The following is a 17324-nucleotide window of genomic DNA, read 5'->3' as shown; positions in this document are numbered from 1 at the left end:
GATAGTAATGCATTGTAAACCACTGGGGGGAAAAAACCCCAAGGAATTCCCAAGTCCATCCCAAAAACACATAAGTAAAGGGAGAGATGGGAAAGCTGTTGTGGACTCTAGAGTGGCAGGGGTCAAATACGGCGGGAGTGCTGGAGTTGGAATTATCACGGGAAATAACTTGATCAGGCAAAATACATCAGTGGCTACTAAATCTGGGCTGGGGTGGATGTTGCTGAAGAACAGGATATTGGCATGGCTGTGAAATGTCTCCCTGCCTGACGATTAGTTCCAAGGGGTAAGGCAGTAATTACACGTTGAAGAAATCAGACAACACTCTGTCTGGGAGATCAAAATTTATACCAACAGTGAGGGATAAATGATATCGTGCACCTCCTAGTGTGATACTCTGAGGACACAACTTCACTAATGTGGTGTTTTGGCTAAAAATGCATAACTTGAATCTAATAGTGAGTAAATATCAGCCCCCAATGAGAAATGTTCCATTAAAAAGACAAGAGGAGACAAATTCTTCAGAAATGTCAATGTCATCCAAGGCAAAGGCTAGGGCAATGTTCAAGATAAAAGGAGGCAAAGAGACGTGGCGACTAAATGCAATTCTAACCCTAGACCAATCTGTAGTGAACAGGGAAGATGCTCTAAGGGACACGACTGAATCAACAGACAAATTTGGAACACAAACAGTAAATTAGATAAAATAGTGTATCCTTGCTAAATCCATTAAACTAATAATGGTACTAGGGTAAGATAATCTCTCTATTCTTAAGAAATATACATCAAAGGGGGCGCCTGGGTGGCGCAGTCGGTTAAGCGGCCGACTTCAGCCAGGTCACGATCTCGCGGTACGGTCCGTGAGTTAGAGCCCCGCGTCAGGCTCTGGGCTGATGGCTCGGAGCCTGGAGCCTGTTTCCGATTCTGTGTCTCCCTCTCTCTCTGCCCCTCCCCCGTTCATGCTCTGTCTCTCTCTGTCCCAAAAATAAATAAAAAAAAAAAAAAAAAAAAAGAAATATACATCAAAGTATTTATTTAGGAGTAAAGGGTTGTGATATGTCTAACTTACACACAAAAGCTATATTAACAGGAGGTGAATGTGGGTTCAGGGCAGAGGGGTGTTCTCTGTACTATATTTATACTTGCCACTTTTCTGTAAGTTTAAATTAATTTCCATATAAAAAGTTAAAGCAAAAATTATGATGTAGTCTTTTGGCACTTGAGGAGATTTGGCTTTTGGTTTGGATTGTGCTTCATAAACGCCTAGACTTCCAATATGTGTGACTTCCACTGGAGAGATCTTTGGATCTAGAAGAAAGGGAGTAAGATTTTGCCAAAGGGCTTCTGTCCAGCCTATCCCATGCAGACATACCCTTACCACCTACCTGCAAGCAACCTGCTCTCCTCTGGGCCTTATCAATGCGAAAGCTACTCCTACAGCAGGTCTTAGAAGCTTAGGCTAAGGTGTGACTTAGTTTTAAACATAGATGCTTGCTTTATTTTAGTACCCAAGACTTCAACGAAAGTGTTTCCTTATTTTTAATGTTTTCTTTTGATGTGTACTTAAAACATATTCCGATACCAAAAGTGTGAGCTCTTTAATGGCAGAAACTTACCGAGGTTCATAACCCCTCTTAAAAAGAAAACCCTTCCATTTTTAATTATGGTAAAATGCTGTGAAACAATTTTAGGTCACAGACATTCACACGCAGAATTCTAATCATGAAAGCAGTGGGCGGTTTCCCTGCTTGCCTGGTGACGCTGAAAGAGACCCTTATGAGTCCCATCCATCAAGGAGTAAAATCATTTTGGTCCTCATTATAGTTATATGGAGGAAATATTTTTATGTTTTAATTTAAAGATATCGCTCCAAATAGCACAGGGCTCAGTTAATATCCTGAAACAAGATTCTCCAACCTTGCAGATTTGTACCGGGAATGGCTTACAGCTGACTTTCTCAATAGAGAGCTACATTATTAATGACGCCCCAGAAGATCTCAGCTGAGCAGAAATGAGGCTGGTGGTAAAATTAAAATAAAATATTAATACAATTGACTTCAGCACAGTCAATAATCAGTAATCAAAACCAACCGCACTGCAGGGCAGGAGGCCTATTTAATTTGTAGTTTTACTCAGCCACACACATTCGTGATCACCAGGGGCCACTTGAAATGCTTCACAGGGCTGAGGTAACAAGACTTAGCCATTACTAACAGGCTTTTTGCAGCTGCCAAAGAACTCAGGGTCAGAGATCGGGTCCATGAGGTATGATCGAATGATATTAGCCCGTAAACCTTTCGGTGCCTCATTGGTCATTTTCACCCCATTCTGCAGTACGGACACGGGGAAGTTTGGTGACGGGTAACTTGTCAGCCAAATGCGGAAATCTGGATGCGTCGATTCTGGGCTTAACTCCTGCAAAAAAAGAAAATTAGACACAAATGGGTGTCTAAAATCCAAGGAAACTCTCCACATCATATGTGCATGGGATGGCCTGGAGGTGGGAGGAAGCATCTTTAACAAATAGAGCCTACTGCTGCAATTCAAGGCAAAGGTCTTAAAATCTGATTCTGCCCCTGAAACAACACACTTCGTTGAGAAGGCCCGGACTCTTGCCGTCCTTCTTGAAAATTTAAATCACAGGACTATAAAGTTCTCAGAGGTATTATAGAATTTAGAGTTGGTCGCAATAGAGACAAAGACATACCCCCCAAAATCTCATATCTTAACTGATGTGCTGAAATATTTATAGATATAATTCTCTGCCCAAAAGCCTGATTAAGAATAATCCATTCTTCTTGCCGTAGCCAGGTTGTGAGAATGAGCAACATCAGTCAATATTAAACCAAGTGAGATGAAAAGAAAAAAAGAGCATTTTGAAAGGTGAAGTATTAAATATCACTATTAGCTATATTTTCTTAAAGGGATATTCAAGTTGGTGCAAGGGAGGATAAGAGAACACTTACTTAGCACTGTCTTAAAGGCTGTATAGGCTAGGAGTGATTACCATGGGCCGTTCCCCCCTTGCTGTTCAGTCCTGCTCTCTATTGCTACCTCCTTCGATTGTCCATATCAGTAGTACCTTAAGCTGCAATTCTTTATCAATAAAACATTTTTTGAGCACTCATGTGGTCAACGGGTGAGGGTGAATTAGGAAGGATGCAAAGATGCCTCTGTTATTTAGCAACAACAGTGGAGAGAGAGGGCAACGTTTTTCCCTCGTACCAGCTGCCCTATGCCCAGTGACTTCAGCAACGTGAACTCATGGGACTTTGGGCTAGGTTTGCCAGCCATCAGGGACAGCTCTTCTCTCTTACGTGATTCTAATGGGTATATATGACACAGTTCAACAGGAATGGCCTAGAGGGGAAGATGGCGGTGTAGGAGGACGCTGAACTCACTGCGTCCTGTGGATCACTTAGATTCCACCCACAGCTGCCTAAATAACCCAGAAAACCACCAGAGTCTAGCAGAACGGATTCTCCAGTGCCAAGCAGAGACAAGAGGCTCACGGAAGAGGGTAGGAAGGGCAGATAGGTGGTGCACACTCCACGGACTGGCGGGAGGGAGCCGGGGCGGAGGGGCGGCTCGCCGGCCAAGCAGAGCCCCGGAGTCTGGCTGGCAAAAGCGGAGGGGCCGGACAGAGTGTGTTCAGACAGCAAGCGGGACTTAACATCTGGAAGGTCATAAGTTAACAGCTCTGCTCGGAGAGCGGGAAGGCTGGAGGACAACGGGAGGAAGAGCTGTTGAGCCACGGACGGCAGAGCTCAGCTTGGCGGGGAACAAAGGCGCTCTCCCCCGCCCATCCCCCAGCCAAAATCCCAAAGAGAACCAGTTCCTGCCAGGGAACTTGCTCGCTCCGCGCAAACACCTAACGCTGTGCTTCTGCAGATCCATCCCTCTGGCAGGTCTGACTCCTTCCCGGTGCTGCAGGGCCCCTCCCGAAGCAGATCACCGAAGGAGAAGAGAGCTAAGCCTACCCCTCCTGCCCCCGTGCACCTTGCCGACCGACCCCAGCTAATACGCCAGATTCTCAGCACCACAAGCCTGGCAGTGTGCAAGTAGCCCAGACAGGCCATGCCACCCCACAGTGAATCCCGCCCCTAGGAGAGGGGAAGAGAAGGCACACACCAGTCTGACTGTGGCCCCAGCGGTGGGCTGGGGGCAGACATCAGGTCTGACTGTGGCCCTGCCCACCAATGCAAGTTATGCAAGACAGTACAGGGGAAGTGCCCCGCAGTTCTGCACCACTCCAGGGACTATCCAAAATGACGGAAGAATTCCCCTCAGAAGAATCTCCAGGAAATAACAACAGCTAATGAATTGATCAAAAAGGATTTAAACAATATAACAGAAAGTAAATTTAGAATAATAGTCATAAAATTAATCGCTGGGCTTGAAAACAGTATAAAGGACAGCAGAGAATCTATTGCTACAGAGATCAAGGGACTAAGGAACAGCCAGGAGGAGCTAAAAAATGCTATTAATGAGCTGCAAAATAAAATGGAGACAACCACAGCTCAAATTGAAGAGGCAGAGGAGAGAATAGGTGAACTAGAAGATACAATTATGGAAAAAGGAGAAGCTGAGAAAAAGAGAGATAAAAAAAAATCCAGGAGTATGAGAGGAAAATTAGAGAACTAAGTGATGCACTAAAGAGAAATAATCTACACATAATTGGTATTCCAGAGGAGGAAGAGAGAGGGAAAGGTGCTGAAAGGGTACTTGAAGAAATCATAGCTGAGAACTTCCCTGATCTGGGGAAGGAAAAAGTCATTGAAATCCAAGAGGCACAAACTCCCTTCAGACGTAACTTGAATCGATCTTCTGCACGACATATCATAGTGAAACTGGCAAAATACAAGGATAAAGAGAAAATTCTGAAAGCAGCAAGGGATAAACGTCCTCTAACATGTAAAGGTTGACCTATAAGACTCGTGACCAATCTCTCTACTGAAACTTGGCAGGCCAGAAAGGAATGGCAGGAGATCTTCAATGTGATGAACAGAAAAAAATATGCAGCCGAGAATCCTTTATCCAGCAAGTCTGTCATTTAGAATAGAAGGAGAGATAAAGGTCTTCCCAAACAAACAAAAACTGAAGGAATTCGTCACCACGAAACCAGCCCTACAAGAGACCCTAAGGGGGATCCTCTGAGACAAAGTAACAGAGACATCGCTACAAGCATGAAACCTACGGACATCACATTGACTCTAAACCCATATCTTTCTATAATAACACTGAATGTAAATGGACTAAATGCGCCGACCAAAAGACATAGGGTATCAGAATGGATAAAAAAACAAGACCCATCTATTTTCTGTCTACAAGAGACTCATTTTAGACCTGAGGACACCTGCAGATTGAGAGTGAGGGGATGGAGAACTATTTATCATGCTATTGGAAGTCAAAAGAAAGCTGGAGTAGCCATACTTATATCAGACAAACTAGACTTTAAATTAAAGGCTGTAACAAGAGATGAAGAAGGGAATTATATAATAATCACAGGGTCTATCCATCAGGAAGAACTAACAATTATAAATGTCTATGCGCCAAATATAGGAGCCCCCAAATATATAAAACAATTACTCAAAACATAAGCAACCTTATTGATAAGAATGTGGTAATTGCAGGGGAATTTAACACTCCACTTACAGAAATGGATAGATCATCTAGACACATGGTCAATAAAGAAACAAGGGCCCTGAATGATACATTGGATCAGATGGACTTGACAGATATATTTAGAACTCTGCATCCCAAGCGACAGAATATACTTTCTTCTCGAGTGCACATGGAACATTCTCCAAGATAGATCACACTGGGTCACAAAACAGCCCTTCATAAGTATACAAGAACTGAAATCATACCATGCATACTTTCAGACCACAATGCTATGAAGCTTGAAATCAACCACAGGAAAAAGTCTGGAAAACCTCCAAAAGTGTGGAGGTTAAGAACACCCTACTAAAGAATGAGTGGGTCAACCAGGCAATTAGAGAAGAAATTAAAAAATATATGGAAACAAACAAAAATGAAAATACAACAATCCAAACACTTTGGGACGCAGCGAAGGCAGTTCTGAGAGGAAAATACATTGCAATCCAGGCCTATCTCAAGAAACAAGAAAAATCCCAAATACAAAATCTAACAGCACACCTAAAGGAAATAGAAGCAGAACAGCAAAGACAGCCTAAACCCAGCAGAAGAAGAGAAATAATAAAGATCAGAGCAGGAATAAACAATATAGAATCTAAAAAAACTGTAGAGCAGATCAACGAAACCAATAGTTGGTTTTTTGAAAAAATAAACAAAATTGATAAACCTCTAGCCAGGCTTCTCAAAAAGAAAAGGGAGATGACCCAAATAGATAAAATCATGAATGAAAATGGAATTATTACAACCAATTCCTCAGAGATACAAACAATTATCAGGGAATACTATGAAAAATTATATGCCAACAAACTGGACAACCTGGAAAAAATGGACAAATTCCTAAACAGCCACACGCTTCCAAAACTCAATCAGGAGGAAATAGAAAGCTTGAACAGACTCATAACCAGCGAAGAAATTGAATCAGTCATCAAAAATCTCCCAACAAATAAGAGTCCAGGACCAGATGGCTTCCCAGTGGAGTTCTACCAGACATTTAAAGCAGAGATAATACCTATCCTTCTCAAGCTATTCCAAAAAATAGAAAAGGAAGGAAAACTTCCAGACTTGTTCTATGAAACCAGTATTACTTTGATTCCTAAACCAGACAGAGACCCATTAAAAAAAGAGAACTACAGGCCAATATCCCTGATGAATATGGATGCAAAAATTCTCAATAAGATACTAGCAAATCGAATTCAACAGCATATAAAAAGAATTATTCACCATGATCAAGTGGGATTCATTCTTGGCATGCAGGGCTGGTTCAACATTCGCAAATTGATCAACGTGATACATCACATTAATAAAAGAAAAGATAAGAACCATATGATCCTGTCAATCGATGCAGAAAAGGCATTTGACAACATCCAGCAACTTTCTTAATAAAAACCCTTGAGAAAGTCGGGATAGAAGGAACATACTTAAAGATCATCAAAGCCATTTATGAAAAGCCCACAGCTAACATCATCCTCAATAGGGAAAAACTGAGAGCTTTTCCCCTGAGATCAGGAACACAACAGGGATGTCCACTCTCACCGCTGTTGTTTAACATAGTGTTGGAAGTTCTAGCATCAGCAATTAGAAAACAAAAGGAAATCAAAGGCATCAAAATTGGCAAAGATGAAGTCAAGCTTTCACTTTTTGCAGATGACATGATATTATACATGGAAAATCCGATAGACTCCACCAAAAGTCTGCTAGAACTGATACATGAATTTAGCAAAGTTGCAGGATACAAAATCAATGTACAGAAATCAGTTGCATTTTTATACACTAATAATGAAGCAACAGAAAGACAAATAAAGAAACTGATCCCATTCACAATTGCACCAAGAAGCATAAAATACCTAGGAATAAATCTAACCAAAGATGTAAAAGATCTGTATGCTGAAAACTATAGAAAGCTTATGAAGGTAATTGAAGAAGATATAAAGAAATGGAAAAACATTCCATGCTCATGGATTGGAAGAATAAATATTGTCAAAATGTCAATACGACCCAAAGCTATCTACACATTCAATGTAATCCCAATCAAAATTGCACCAGCATTCTTGAAACTAGAACAAGCAATCCTAAAATTCATATGGAACCACAAAAGGCCCCGAATAGCCAAAGTAATTTTGAAGAAGAAGACCAAGGCAGGAGGCATCACAATCCCAGACTTTAGCCTCTACTACAAAGCTGTCATCATCAAGACAGCATGGTATTGGCACAAAAACAGACACATAGGCCAATGGAATAGAATAGAGACCCCAAGACTGGACCCACAAACATATGGCCAACTAATCTTTGACAAAGTAGGAAAGAACATCCAATGGAAAAAAGACAGTCTCTTTAACAAATGGTGCTGGGAGAACTGGACAGCAACATGCAGAAGGTTGAAACTAGACCACTTTCTCACACCATTCACAAAAATAAACTCAAAATGGATAAAGGACCTGAATGTGAGACAGGAAACCACCAAAACCCTACAGGAGAAAGCAGGAAAAGACCTCTCTGACCTCAGCCGTAGCAATTTCTTACTTGACACAACCCCAAAGGCAAGGGAATTAAAAGCAAAAATGAACTACTGGGACCTTATGAAGATAAAAAGCTTCTGCACAGCAAAGGAAACAACCAACAAAACTAAAAGGCAACCAATGGAATGGGAAAAGATATTTGCAAATGACATATCAGACAAAGGGCTAGTATCCAAAATCTATAAAGAGCTCACCAAACTCCACACCCGAAAAACACATAACCCAGTGAAGAAATGGGCAGAAAACATGAATAGACACTTCTCTAAAGAAGACATCCGGATGGCCAACAGGCACATGAAAAGATGTTCAACGTCGCTCCTCATCAGGGAAATACAAATCAAAACCACACTCAGATATCACCTCACTCCAGTCAGAGTGGCCAAAATGAACAAATCAGGAAACTATGGATGCTGGAGAGGATGTGGAGAAACGGGAACCCTCTTGCACTGTTGGTGGGAATGCAAATTGGTGCAGCCGCTCTGGAAAGCAGTGTGGAGGTTCCTCAAAAAATTAAAAATAGACCTACCTTTGACCCAGCAATAGCACTGCTAGGAATTTACCCAAGGGATACAGGAGTACTGATGCATAGGGGCACTTGTACCCCAATGTTTATAGCAGCACTCTCAACAATAGCCAAATGATGGAAAGAGCCTAAATGTCCATCAACTGATGAATGGATAAAGAAATTGTGGTTTATATACACAATGGAGTACTACGTGGCAATGAGAAAGAATGAAATATGGCCCTTTGTAGCAACGAGGATGGAACTGGAGAGTGTGATGCTAAGTGAAATAAGCCATACAGAAAAAGACAGATACCATATGTTTTCACTCTTATGTGGATCCTGAGAAACTTAACAGAAACCCATGGGGGAGGGGAAAGAAAAAAAAAAAAAAAAAAGGAGGTTAGAGTGGGAGAGAGCCAAAGCATAAGAGACTCTTAAAAACTGAGAACTGAGGGTTGATGGGGGGTGGGAGGGAGGGGAGGGTGGGTGACGGGTATTGAGAAGGGCACCTTTTGGGATGAGCACTGGGTGTTGTATGGAAACCAATTTGACAATAAATTTCATATATTGATAAATAAATAAATAAATCCCGTGAAACCAAAAAAAAAAAAAAAAAAAGAAAAAAAAAGAAAAAAAGAAAAAGAATGGCCTAGAGATGGAGGAACCATGAGGAAACAGGCACAAATATCAAACCTCTAATGTAAGTCCTGAAGGATGAGAAGATCTTGGTAAGGCAAATAATAGGAAGAAATGTCTTTCAGATGGAAACATTAGGATGGCCTACATTCTTGAAAAAGTATGCTAGACCAAAGTGAAAGAACTTCAAATGGCTAGAGCATAGAAGTCAAGATGCAAAGTGGCCAGAGATGAAAACTGAGAGGAAGCAAAGGTCAACGAGGAAGGGTGTTGTAAGCCACGATGGGGGTTTAAACTTTGTCTTGCACGCATTAGAAAAGTTTTAAGCAGGGAAGCAGTATTTATTCACTGACTCCGGAAATATTTATGGACTGTCTCTTTGGACCAGGCAGAATTCAAGGTGCTGGAGATAAAGCAGAGAAGAAAACAAAGTCACTGTTCTCATGGTGCTTATATTCCATTAAGAGATACAGACAAAATGGTGACAAGTGGCACAAAGAAAAATACAACCGGCTCCTTAACGTTTCAATTGTATGTCTGGACTGTGCAAGTTATATCATTACCTTGGCTAATTAGTAACCTGTGGGACTCCTGAGTTAGGGGCGGTCCAGAGTCGTGGGTAATTACATCAAATACATTTTCTCTATGTTTGTTGAAATCAAGTGCCAGGTTTTCTGTTCCTCAGTTGAGCTACATGGGGTTTCTTCCTGGAATTTCTGCCCACCAGAATAGGGAAGTGCCCTAACCCGCTGCAAGAACAGGGGGATGGGGGGCGAGGAGGGAGTACTCCTTTGGATTCAGATTGATCCTCTGTGGCAGGGTCACTGGCTAAGTAGGTGAGAAGTCAGTTAAAGTAAAGTTACATCCCGAAGCCTTTTGGTTTAGAGTGACTACATGAATTTCACCCTGAAAAGCCTCCTTTGTTGTCTTTGGTCCACTGCTATAAAAAGTACATTGGTGTTCATTTGCCCTGTGGTTTAATCCCATGTTTGAGGCTGCTCTTATGGATTAAGGAGATTTCCAACTCACTGCATGAGACTTTGTCCCTGTTGAGAGGGACTGGATGACGCCTGACTGCATGATCTCCTCTGGTCCCCTAGTTCCCAGTGCGAGCCCACCTCTCCTGTAATCCAGGCATGCCACTCGCCTGTAGCCCTCCGAACCAGAGAACAGCCATGGAGCTGAATGGCGTGTATATCAGTAATTATGTGGGGGGAATACAATCTCATAAAAATAGACTTGCATTTTTACCTCACAAACTTTCTCGAGGGTTGGCATCCAAGAAGTGGCAAGGTGACAGTTCTGAAGAACAACCCATGTTCCTTCTTTGACAGCTTTTTCTATCATCTTCATAGCTATGGGCCCTTGGCCTTGACCAAGGGATAAAGAGCTAAGCTTTGATCCCCCATATCCCTGTGTACAAGAATAGCAAAGATATTATGTAACAATACACCTTTAAAGAAGAATCAGTGTTATTTTTTACAGGAAATGTTAACATTAAATATGTTAAAATTTAATTATGTAGAATCCCTCAATGGTCTAACCATATGCAGCCCTACAAAATTCTTACTGATTAAGAATCTTATAAAAACTGAGATCAAAAGCAAGTCAGTTCAGGTCATAAATAATCATGGTAATAAATGGAAAATTCTGTAGGGTCTTTGATTGTTGACATAAGGGATAGAAAAAATATTAAGAACACTTTTAACCTGAGGAAACAGGAGATGAAAGGACCCAGCTGTCCTGCAGCAACTCCTAAAATCCAAAGCTGAAAAGAAAACTACGAACAGACAGATGAACTTGTTTCTGTTTCCTCCAGATCTTTGAATAATTATATTTTAATTAATTTCATTGCTGCATAGAGTTCGGTGGAAAAAAAGAAATTAACTCCTAATTCCCCTTTTAAAGTTTCTTTAAAGGATTCTGTGGGAATATGTGTCCAGAGTGCATTTCTACTATATCCTGATTCATCTGCAGCTTCTGGAAACAGTGTCTGGGACTCCTTGAGCTCTTTCTTTCCAGGGCAGTTACATCAACACTAGTGGGCAGAAGCAGCAGCAAACAAAATAGAGCCCGGTGCTACCATTTCTGGACATGGAGATAGCAAGTGAAGACAATGCACGGAGAACAATGGCAGAGAACAGTCAAGTCGTACAACGTGGGAAGAGAAATGGAGAGGAACTGGGAAGATCTCAAAGGATCAGAAAGATCACGTTGATTTGGAGAGGAGTCCCACCTCAAATGAATACCTCCAGCATCCACACCACTTCCGCTCTGGCCCACCATTGCTCTTTCTGGCCTTTTAGCAGCGGCCCGACCCCCACCCCCCACTCCAAAGAATGCCCTGCTTCCATTTTGCCCTACTCAAATAAATTCTCCTCACACCGGCTAGGATGAGCTTTAGAAACTACAGATCAGGGGCGCCTGGGTGGCGCAGTCGGTTAAGCGTCCGACTTCAGCCAGGTCACGATCTCGCGGTCCATGAGTTCGAGCCCCGCGTCAGGCTCTGGGCTGATGGCTCGGAGCCTGGAGCCTGTTTCCGATTCTGTGTCTCCCTCTCTCTCTGCCCCTCCCCCATTCATGCTCTGTCTCTCTCTGTCCCAAAAATAAATAAAAAACGTTGAAAAAAAAAAATTTTAAATAAAAAAAAAAAAAAGAAACTACAGATCAGATTGTGTCACATTGTTGCTTAAAATCCCATGACACCATCCCACTGTATTCAACATCCTTAACGTAGCCCACAAAGATCCTATGTGGATCCGGCTCCTCAATATGTCATCTCACACCCCATCTCCTTCAGTGGTGACAGCCACATTCCAGCACTTCTTTAACCGGTGGTAAGTGCTGTGTCACACGATCAATCCCCAAGTATCTAAGAATTACCCCCAATGGAAAAAAAAAAAAAAAACCATGAAATATTAAAATAAATTGGCCTAGTAAAGAGTATTGTAATCCATCAGCTATGCAGCCTTTGAGAAGCCACTTAAGCTCTCCAAGCTTCAGTATCCCTCTCTGTAAAATGGAGATGCCACTCTTTACTTCATAGGATTGCTTTAAAAATTAAAAGAGAAGTGTGCATGACAAGGTCTAGCAAAATTAGCAGTATGGATAAAGCACGGTAAAAATGGTGGTGCTGGTTTTAGAAATGTCAGTATTATTTCCATAAAATGTTATTTCGATTAGACCAAAAGGGAAAAAAAATCAACTAAAAAATGTCATCACCTGGGACACCTGGGTGGCTCAGTCGGTTAAATGTCTGACTTCCGCTCAGGTCATGATCTCACAGCTTGTGAGTTCAAGCCCCGCGTTGGGCTCTGTGCTGACAGCTCAGAGCCTGGAGCCTGCTGTGGATTCTGTGTCTCCCTGTCTCTCTCTGCTCCTCCCCCATTCACTCTCTCTCCCTCTCTCCCTCTCTCTCAAAACTGAATAAAAACATTAAATTTTTTTTTTTAAATAAAATGTTGTCACCTGTTCATGAAGATTTTCTTATTCTAGGTTGAATGATGTAAGAAAATTTCCAGTAAATTCATTTGAATAATTTTAAAGCCTTGAAATATAAATATGGGAATATATTCTAACCTGGTAATGTGACTGTAATATAGGATTGTTCTGGAATGTCAAGAAGGTCCCCCTTTTGAAATTGGAAGGGAGCGCCTGGATGGCTCAGATGGTTAAGTGGCCAACTTTTGATTTCGGCTCAAGTCATGATCTCACGGTTCATGAGTTTGAGCCCCTCATCGGGCTCCGTGCTGTCTCTCCCTCTCTCTCTTCCCCTCCTCCACTCATGCTATCTCTCTCTCTCTCTCTCAAAATAAATATATTAATTTAAAAAAATAAAAAAAGAAAGAAATTGGGAGAAGGGACAGCATCAGAGAAAGATCCCCCCATGGTCACTGTCCAGACTTGAATTAAATCAATCCACGCTCATATACTGGTATAATGTCAAAGAGTCTCTCTGTGCCCCCAAAATAGAAGCAAGTGTCCCTCAAGCCAAATTCTGGTCTTATAATTTGGATATGGAAAACTGTTTTTAATGTCAGTGCTGTCATTTAAATATTTTCTTGAGGGGCGCCTGGGTGGCTCAGTCGGTTAAGCTTTCAACTCTCGGTTTCGGCTCAGGTCATGACCTCACAGTTTCATGTGGGTTCGGGCCCTGCATCAGGATCTGTGCTGGCAGTGAAGAGCCTGCTTGGGATTCTCTCTCTCTCTCTCTCTCTCTCTCTCTCTCTCTCTCTCTGCCTGCTCATACTGTCTCTGTCTCTCTCTCAAAATAAATATATAAGCTTAAAAAAATTTTAATATTTTCTTGAGACTCTGTCAACTTCTGGAACCCTACTTTTTCAAAAGCTAAGTGAGTGATAAATTTTTACCTTTCCCTCCCACCATTTTGGATAAGCAAGTTTGTGTTTTAAAAAATTTAGCCAGAAAATCCTTTATTTATTCACTTTTATAATATCAGACAACCTCATCTATTTTAAGGTACCTGGTCATCAGCAAATTTTAGAAGAGCAGCCATGGGATCCGCTCCTGGAGAGAGCACAAAAATCAGGGGTGCACAGCAGTTACTATCTCCAAATGCCTTGGATAAATCAAAGGGGGGTGGTTCAATGAACATGCGCCCCAATCTGTTGATTATAAATTCTTGCAGCATTGGAATAATCTAGAAAGAGACAAGAATATATTTGAAAGAATATTCAAAATCTGCTTACGAAATTAAAAAGTTCAGATTCAAAGATTTTTGAGAGAGAGAGAGAGAGAGAGAGACAGTGCAAGTCAGGGAGGGGCAGAGAGAGAGGGAGACACAGAATCTGAAGCAGGATCCAGGCTCTGAGCTGTCAGCACAGAGCCCGATGTGGGGCTTGAACCCATGAACTGCAAGATCATGATCTGAGCTAAAGTCGGACGCTTAACCATCTGAGCCACCCAGGTGCCCCGTAGATATTTTAAAACAAAGGACTCTAGGTACATTAGCTTAGTTATTTGTTAATACCTCCACCAGGAGGGTCCAAGGCATGACTTTATATAAACGTCTTTTAGATAGAAAAAAACTTATAAATTATTTAAATAATAAAAGATAAGTGGTTGGTGACGCCAGAATTCAAAGGTATTTTTCTTCCCTTCACGGAGCATTCAATACCTAGTGGATGAAGGATGTGAGAAACCCTAACTCTTTTACTTAACTTTTAAAATACCATGGGCTAAAAGTCCACAACTCAAAAGTAGAAATTTTAGAATGATTTATACAGTACTATACCATCAAGAAAGAATTGATATGGCTGGGAAAGCAAACAGAAAGAAAAAAGAAAAGGACTGTGAAGGAGAAACAAGCCATACTCCTGAGAAATAGCCAAAGCCATATTGCATAAGATTCCTGATAACGGGGGCACTTAGATGGCTCAGTCTGTTGAGCATCTGACTCTTGATTTTGGCTCAGGTCATGATCCCAGGGTGTGGAATTGAGCCCTAGGTGGGGCTCCAGGCTGACCATGGAGCCTGCTTGGGATTCTTATTCTGAATGCACACAGATGTCAAACTTATTGCAGGAAACTAAAAATCTCCCGTCTGTCCCAGGGATATTACCTTTCTCATTCTTCTTTTCCCATAGCTGGTCTTTTCTCACTACATTAAAACACCAACTAACAAAGGAAAATGAATCTTTTTTCTCTTCCCAAGGCTGACTTCTTCACTAAATTATAGCTTTACAAACAAAACAAAAGCACATGGCTTCTAAGTGCATGGTGTTACTTTTAGTAAGTTTGAGCTATCATTGTCCCCTCTCTTATGAGTGTTTCGGGCTGCATTGGCCACTGCTCACATGCAGACATGGCTGGCTAGCTGTCAGAGCTGGAGAACTCGGTCAGGGGTGTGCACACGAGGGGAAGCGCGGACAAATTTCAGTGTTTCCTTTTTTTTTTTTTTTTTAATGTTTATTTATTTTTGAGAGTGAGAGAGTGCACGAGCAGGGGAGGGACAGAGAGAGAGGGAGACATAGAATCCGAAGCAGGCTCCAGTCTCTGAGCTGTCAGCACAGAGCCCAATGCCGGGCTCGAACTCATGAACAGGAAGATCACGACCTGAGCCGAAGTCGGACGCTTAACTGACTGAGCCACCCAGGTGCCCCCAGTGTTTTCTTTTTAATGTTAAAACTGAGCACGACTTGCTTGCTCCCAAGGCTGAACTGTAATTCTCAAGGCAAATTAAGCTGTGCTTGCTGTTCGGTTTGCAAGTCAACAGAATTGGGTTTGCTTCTGCCATCGAATTATGCCAGCATTAGGTCTGTAAACAAAATCTGTCAGTAACAAAAATTGCAGGCTAATTTAAGCAATCACCTTCCCAAAGGCAGGGAAGAAGTTTGTGGTTTTCCATTTATGTTAATCTATGTGTTGCAAGTTCCTGTAGGATTTATCGGAGGTCAGAGACACATATTCACTACTGTTTGACAAGTTTCTTACTGAAAGTTGATTGCTTTGTGTTTTGTTTACTCTTCAGGAGAGAATGGTGGCCAGAAGCTTATTTTGTGAATGGGCTCAAAACACGGCACACCTCAGTATTTATTCCCTTGATAGGCTTCTTTTCATCAATCAAACACTATAAAATATTAAATTCCATAAGAAAGTATGAGTCCATCTCATTTTTCCTACTGGTGATTGACTGAGCATCTTTTACATTTTTCTAAATTAGAGCATGGGAGAACCTGGCACATGCAGCCTGTTACCCCTGGGTGGACTCTGTATTGAGGACAGAGCAGTGGAAAATTGTGCTGGCAAATAATATCTAATGTAAACTAGAGATTGAAGCACTGCTGATTTTCCTGGTGGATATATTATCTCATATATATGAGATAATAAAAATTTCCATAGCATTAGCCCAAATTCTAGCCTCATATAGCACTGTTCCTGTCTCTGGTATGCCAATGCCATGTTACTTGGGAAAACCATTCTTAAAAGTATCATAGCCATATATTATTTTTATTTTGTTTTTTAATGTTTATTTATTTTGAGAGAGAGAGAGAGAACAAGCAGGGGAGGAACAGAGAGGGAGAGAGGGAAAGAATCCCAAGCAGGCTCTAAGCTGTCAGGGCAGAGCACGTTGTGGGGCTCCATCCCACAAACCATGAGATCATGACCTGAGCTGAAATCAAGAGTCGGGTCTTAACTGACTGAGCCACTCCGGTGCTCCATGTATTATTTTTAAATATATAGATTCCAAAGTCAACAATTTACCACTAGAACGTGGAATACCTGGTAACAGTAAGATTGAAGGGTTTGAGGTAGCTAATGATATAAGAGCATACTAATAATTTATTTATATTAAGGATCACAGGCGCATAGTATAGTTAACGGTAACCAGTCACTTAGGTTAAATTGAATTATGCTGCAGTAGCAAACAATTTCCAGATCTCAGTGACTGAACACAACAATTTCTCATCCTTGCAAAGTCCTGTGGGTGTGTAGGCAACTCACCACCAGTGCTGACTCAGTGCTCCAGCCTGCTTAGGGAACTTAAATATCAGTATGTGCTTCCTCAATTTTGATGGCAGAGGGAGTGCCCTGGAGATTCTCCACGCTGGCAATTAAAATGCTTCTGCCCTGACACTTCTCACATTTTATTGGCCAGAGCAAGGTTTATAGCCACAGTCCTTCACCTCCTGCGTGTGTGTGTATATGTGTGTGTGTGCATGCACGTGCAGAGGAGAACTGGAAATCCTGGCCAATAGCATTAATGTCTACACTCATCCACCCATCCAAGGAAAACTCTAAAGGAGATATGGAAACATTGGGGACAAAGTTACAAGTCAGGGTGCAAAATATTGGACAGAGTAGCTAAGAGAAGTATAAAACCGTAAGTTTCACCTCAATTGATTTAAAAGCAAAAACATACAAACAAAAACCCCTCAACTTGAATATCTAACTCCTCACCTTCCTCAAATATACTTTAAAAAGAGACTGAATATGGAAAGTAATGTTTGATCTATTTGGTAGCTCAATGTATTTTCAGCTTAAAATATC

At 41.6% G+C, this 17324-nt stretch overlaps 1 protein-coding gene across 3 annotated transcripts in view; it reads right to left on the bottom strand.

The window, feature by feature from the left end:
* The window catches only part of DNAH7 (dynein axonemal heavy chain 7), a 265127-nt gene that overhangs the window by 35140 nt on the left and 212663 nt on the right, over positions 1-17324 (bottom strand). For all 3 annotated transcript variants that reach the window (XM_058710674.1, XM_058710688.1, XM_058710679.1), the window contains 3 exons: positions 13799-13975; positions 10567-10728; positions 2215-2415 (listed from right to left, as the gene is read on the bottom strand). In XM_058710674.1, the coding sequence (XP_058566657.1) occupies positions 2215-2415; positions 10567-10728; positions 13799-13975 (540 nt within the window). The remainder of the gene's footprint in view (positions 1-2214; positions 2416-10566; positions 10729-13798; positions 13976-17324) is intronic.

The sequence above is a fragment of the Neofelis nebulosa genome, chromosome 2, assembly GCF_028018385.1.
Source record: "Neofelis nebulosa isolate mNeoNeb1 chromosome 2, mNeoNeb1.pri, whole genome shotgun sequence".
NCBI classification, from domain to species: domain Eukaryota; kingdom Metazoa; phylum Chordata; class Mammalia; order Carnivora; family Felidae; genus Neofelis; species Neofelis nebulosa.
The sequence above is the reverse complement of the archived record's forward strand: the minus strand, read 5'-3'. Positions and strand labels throughout refer to the sequence as shown.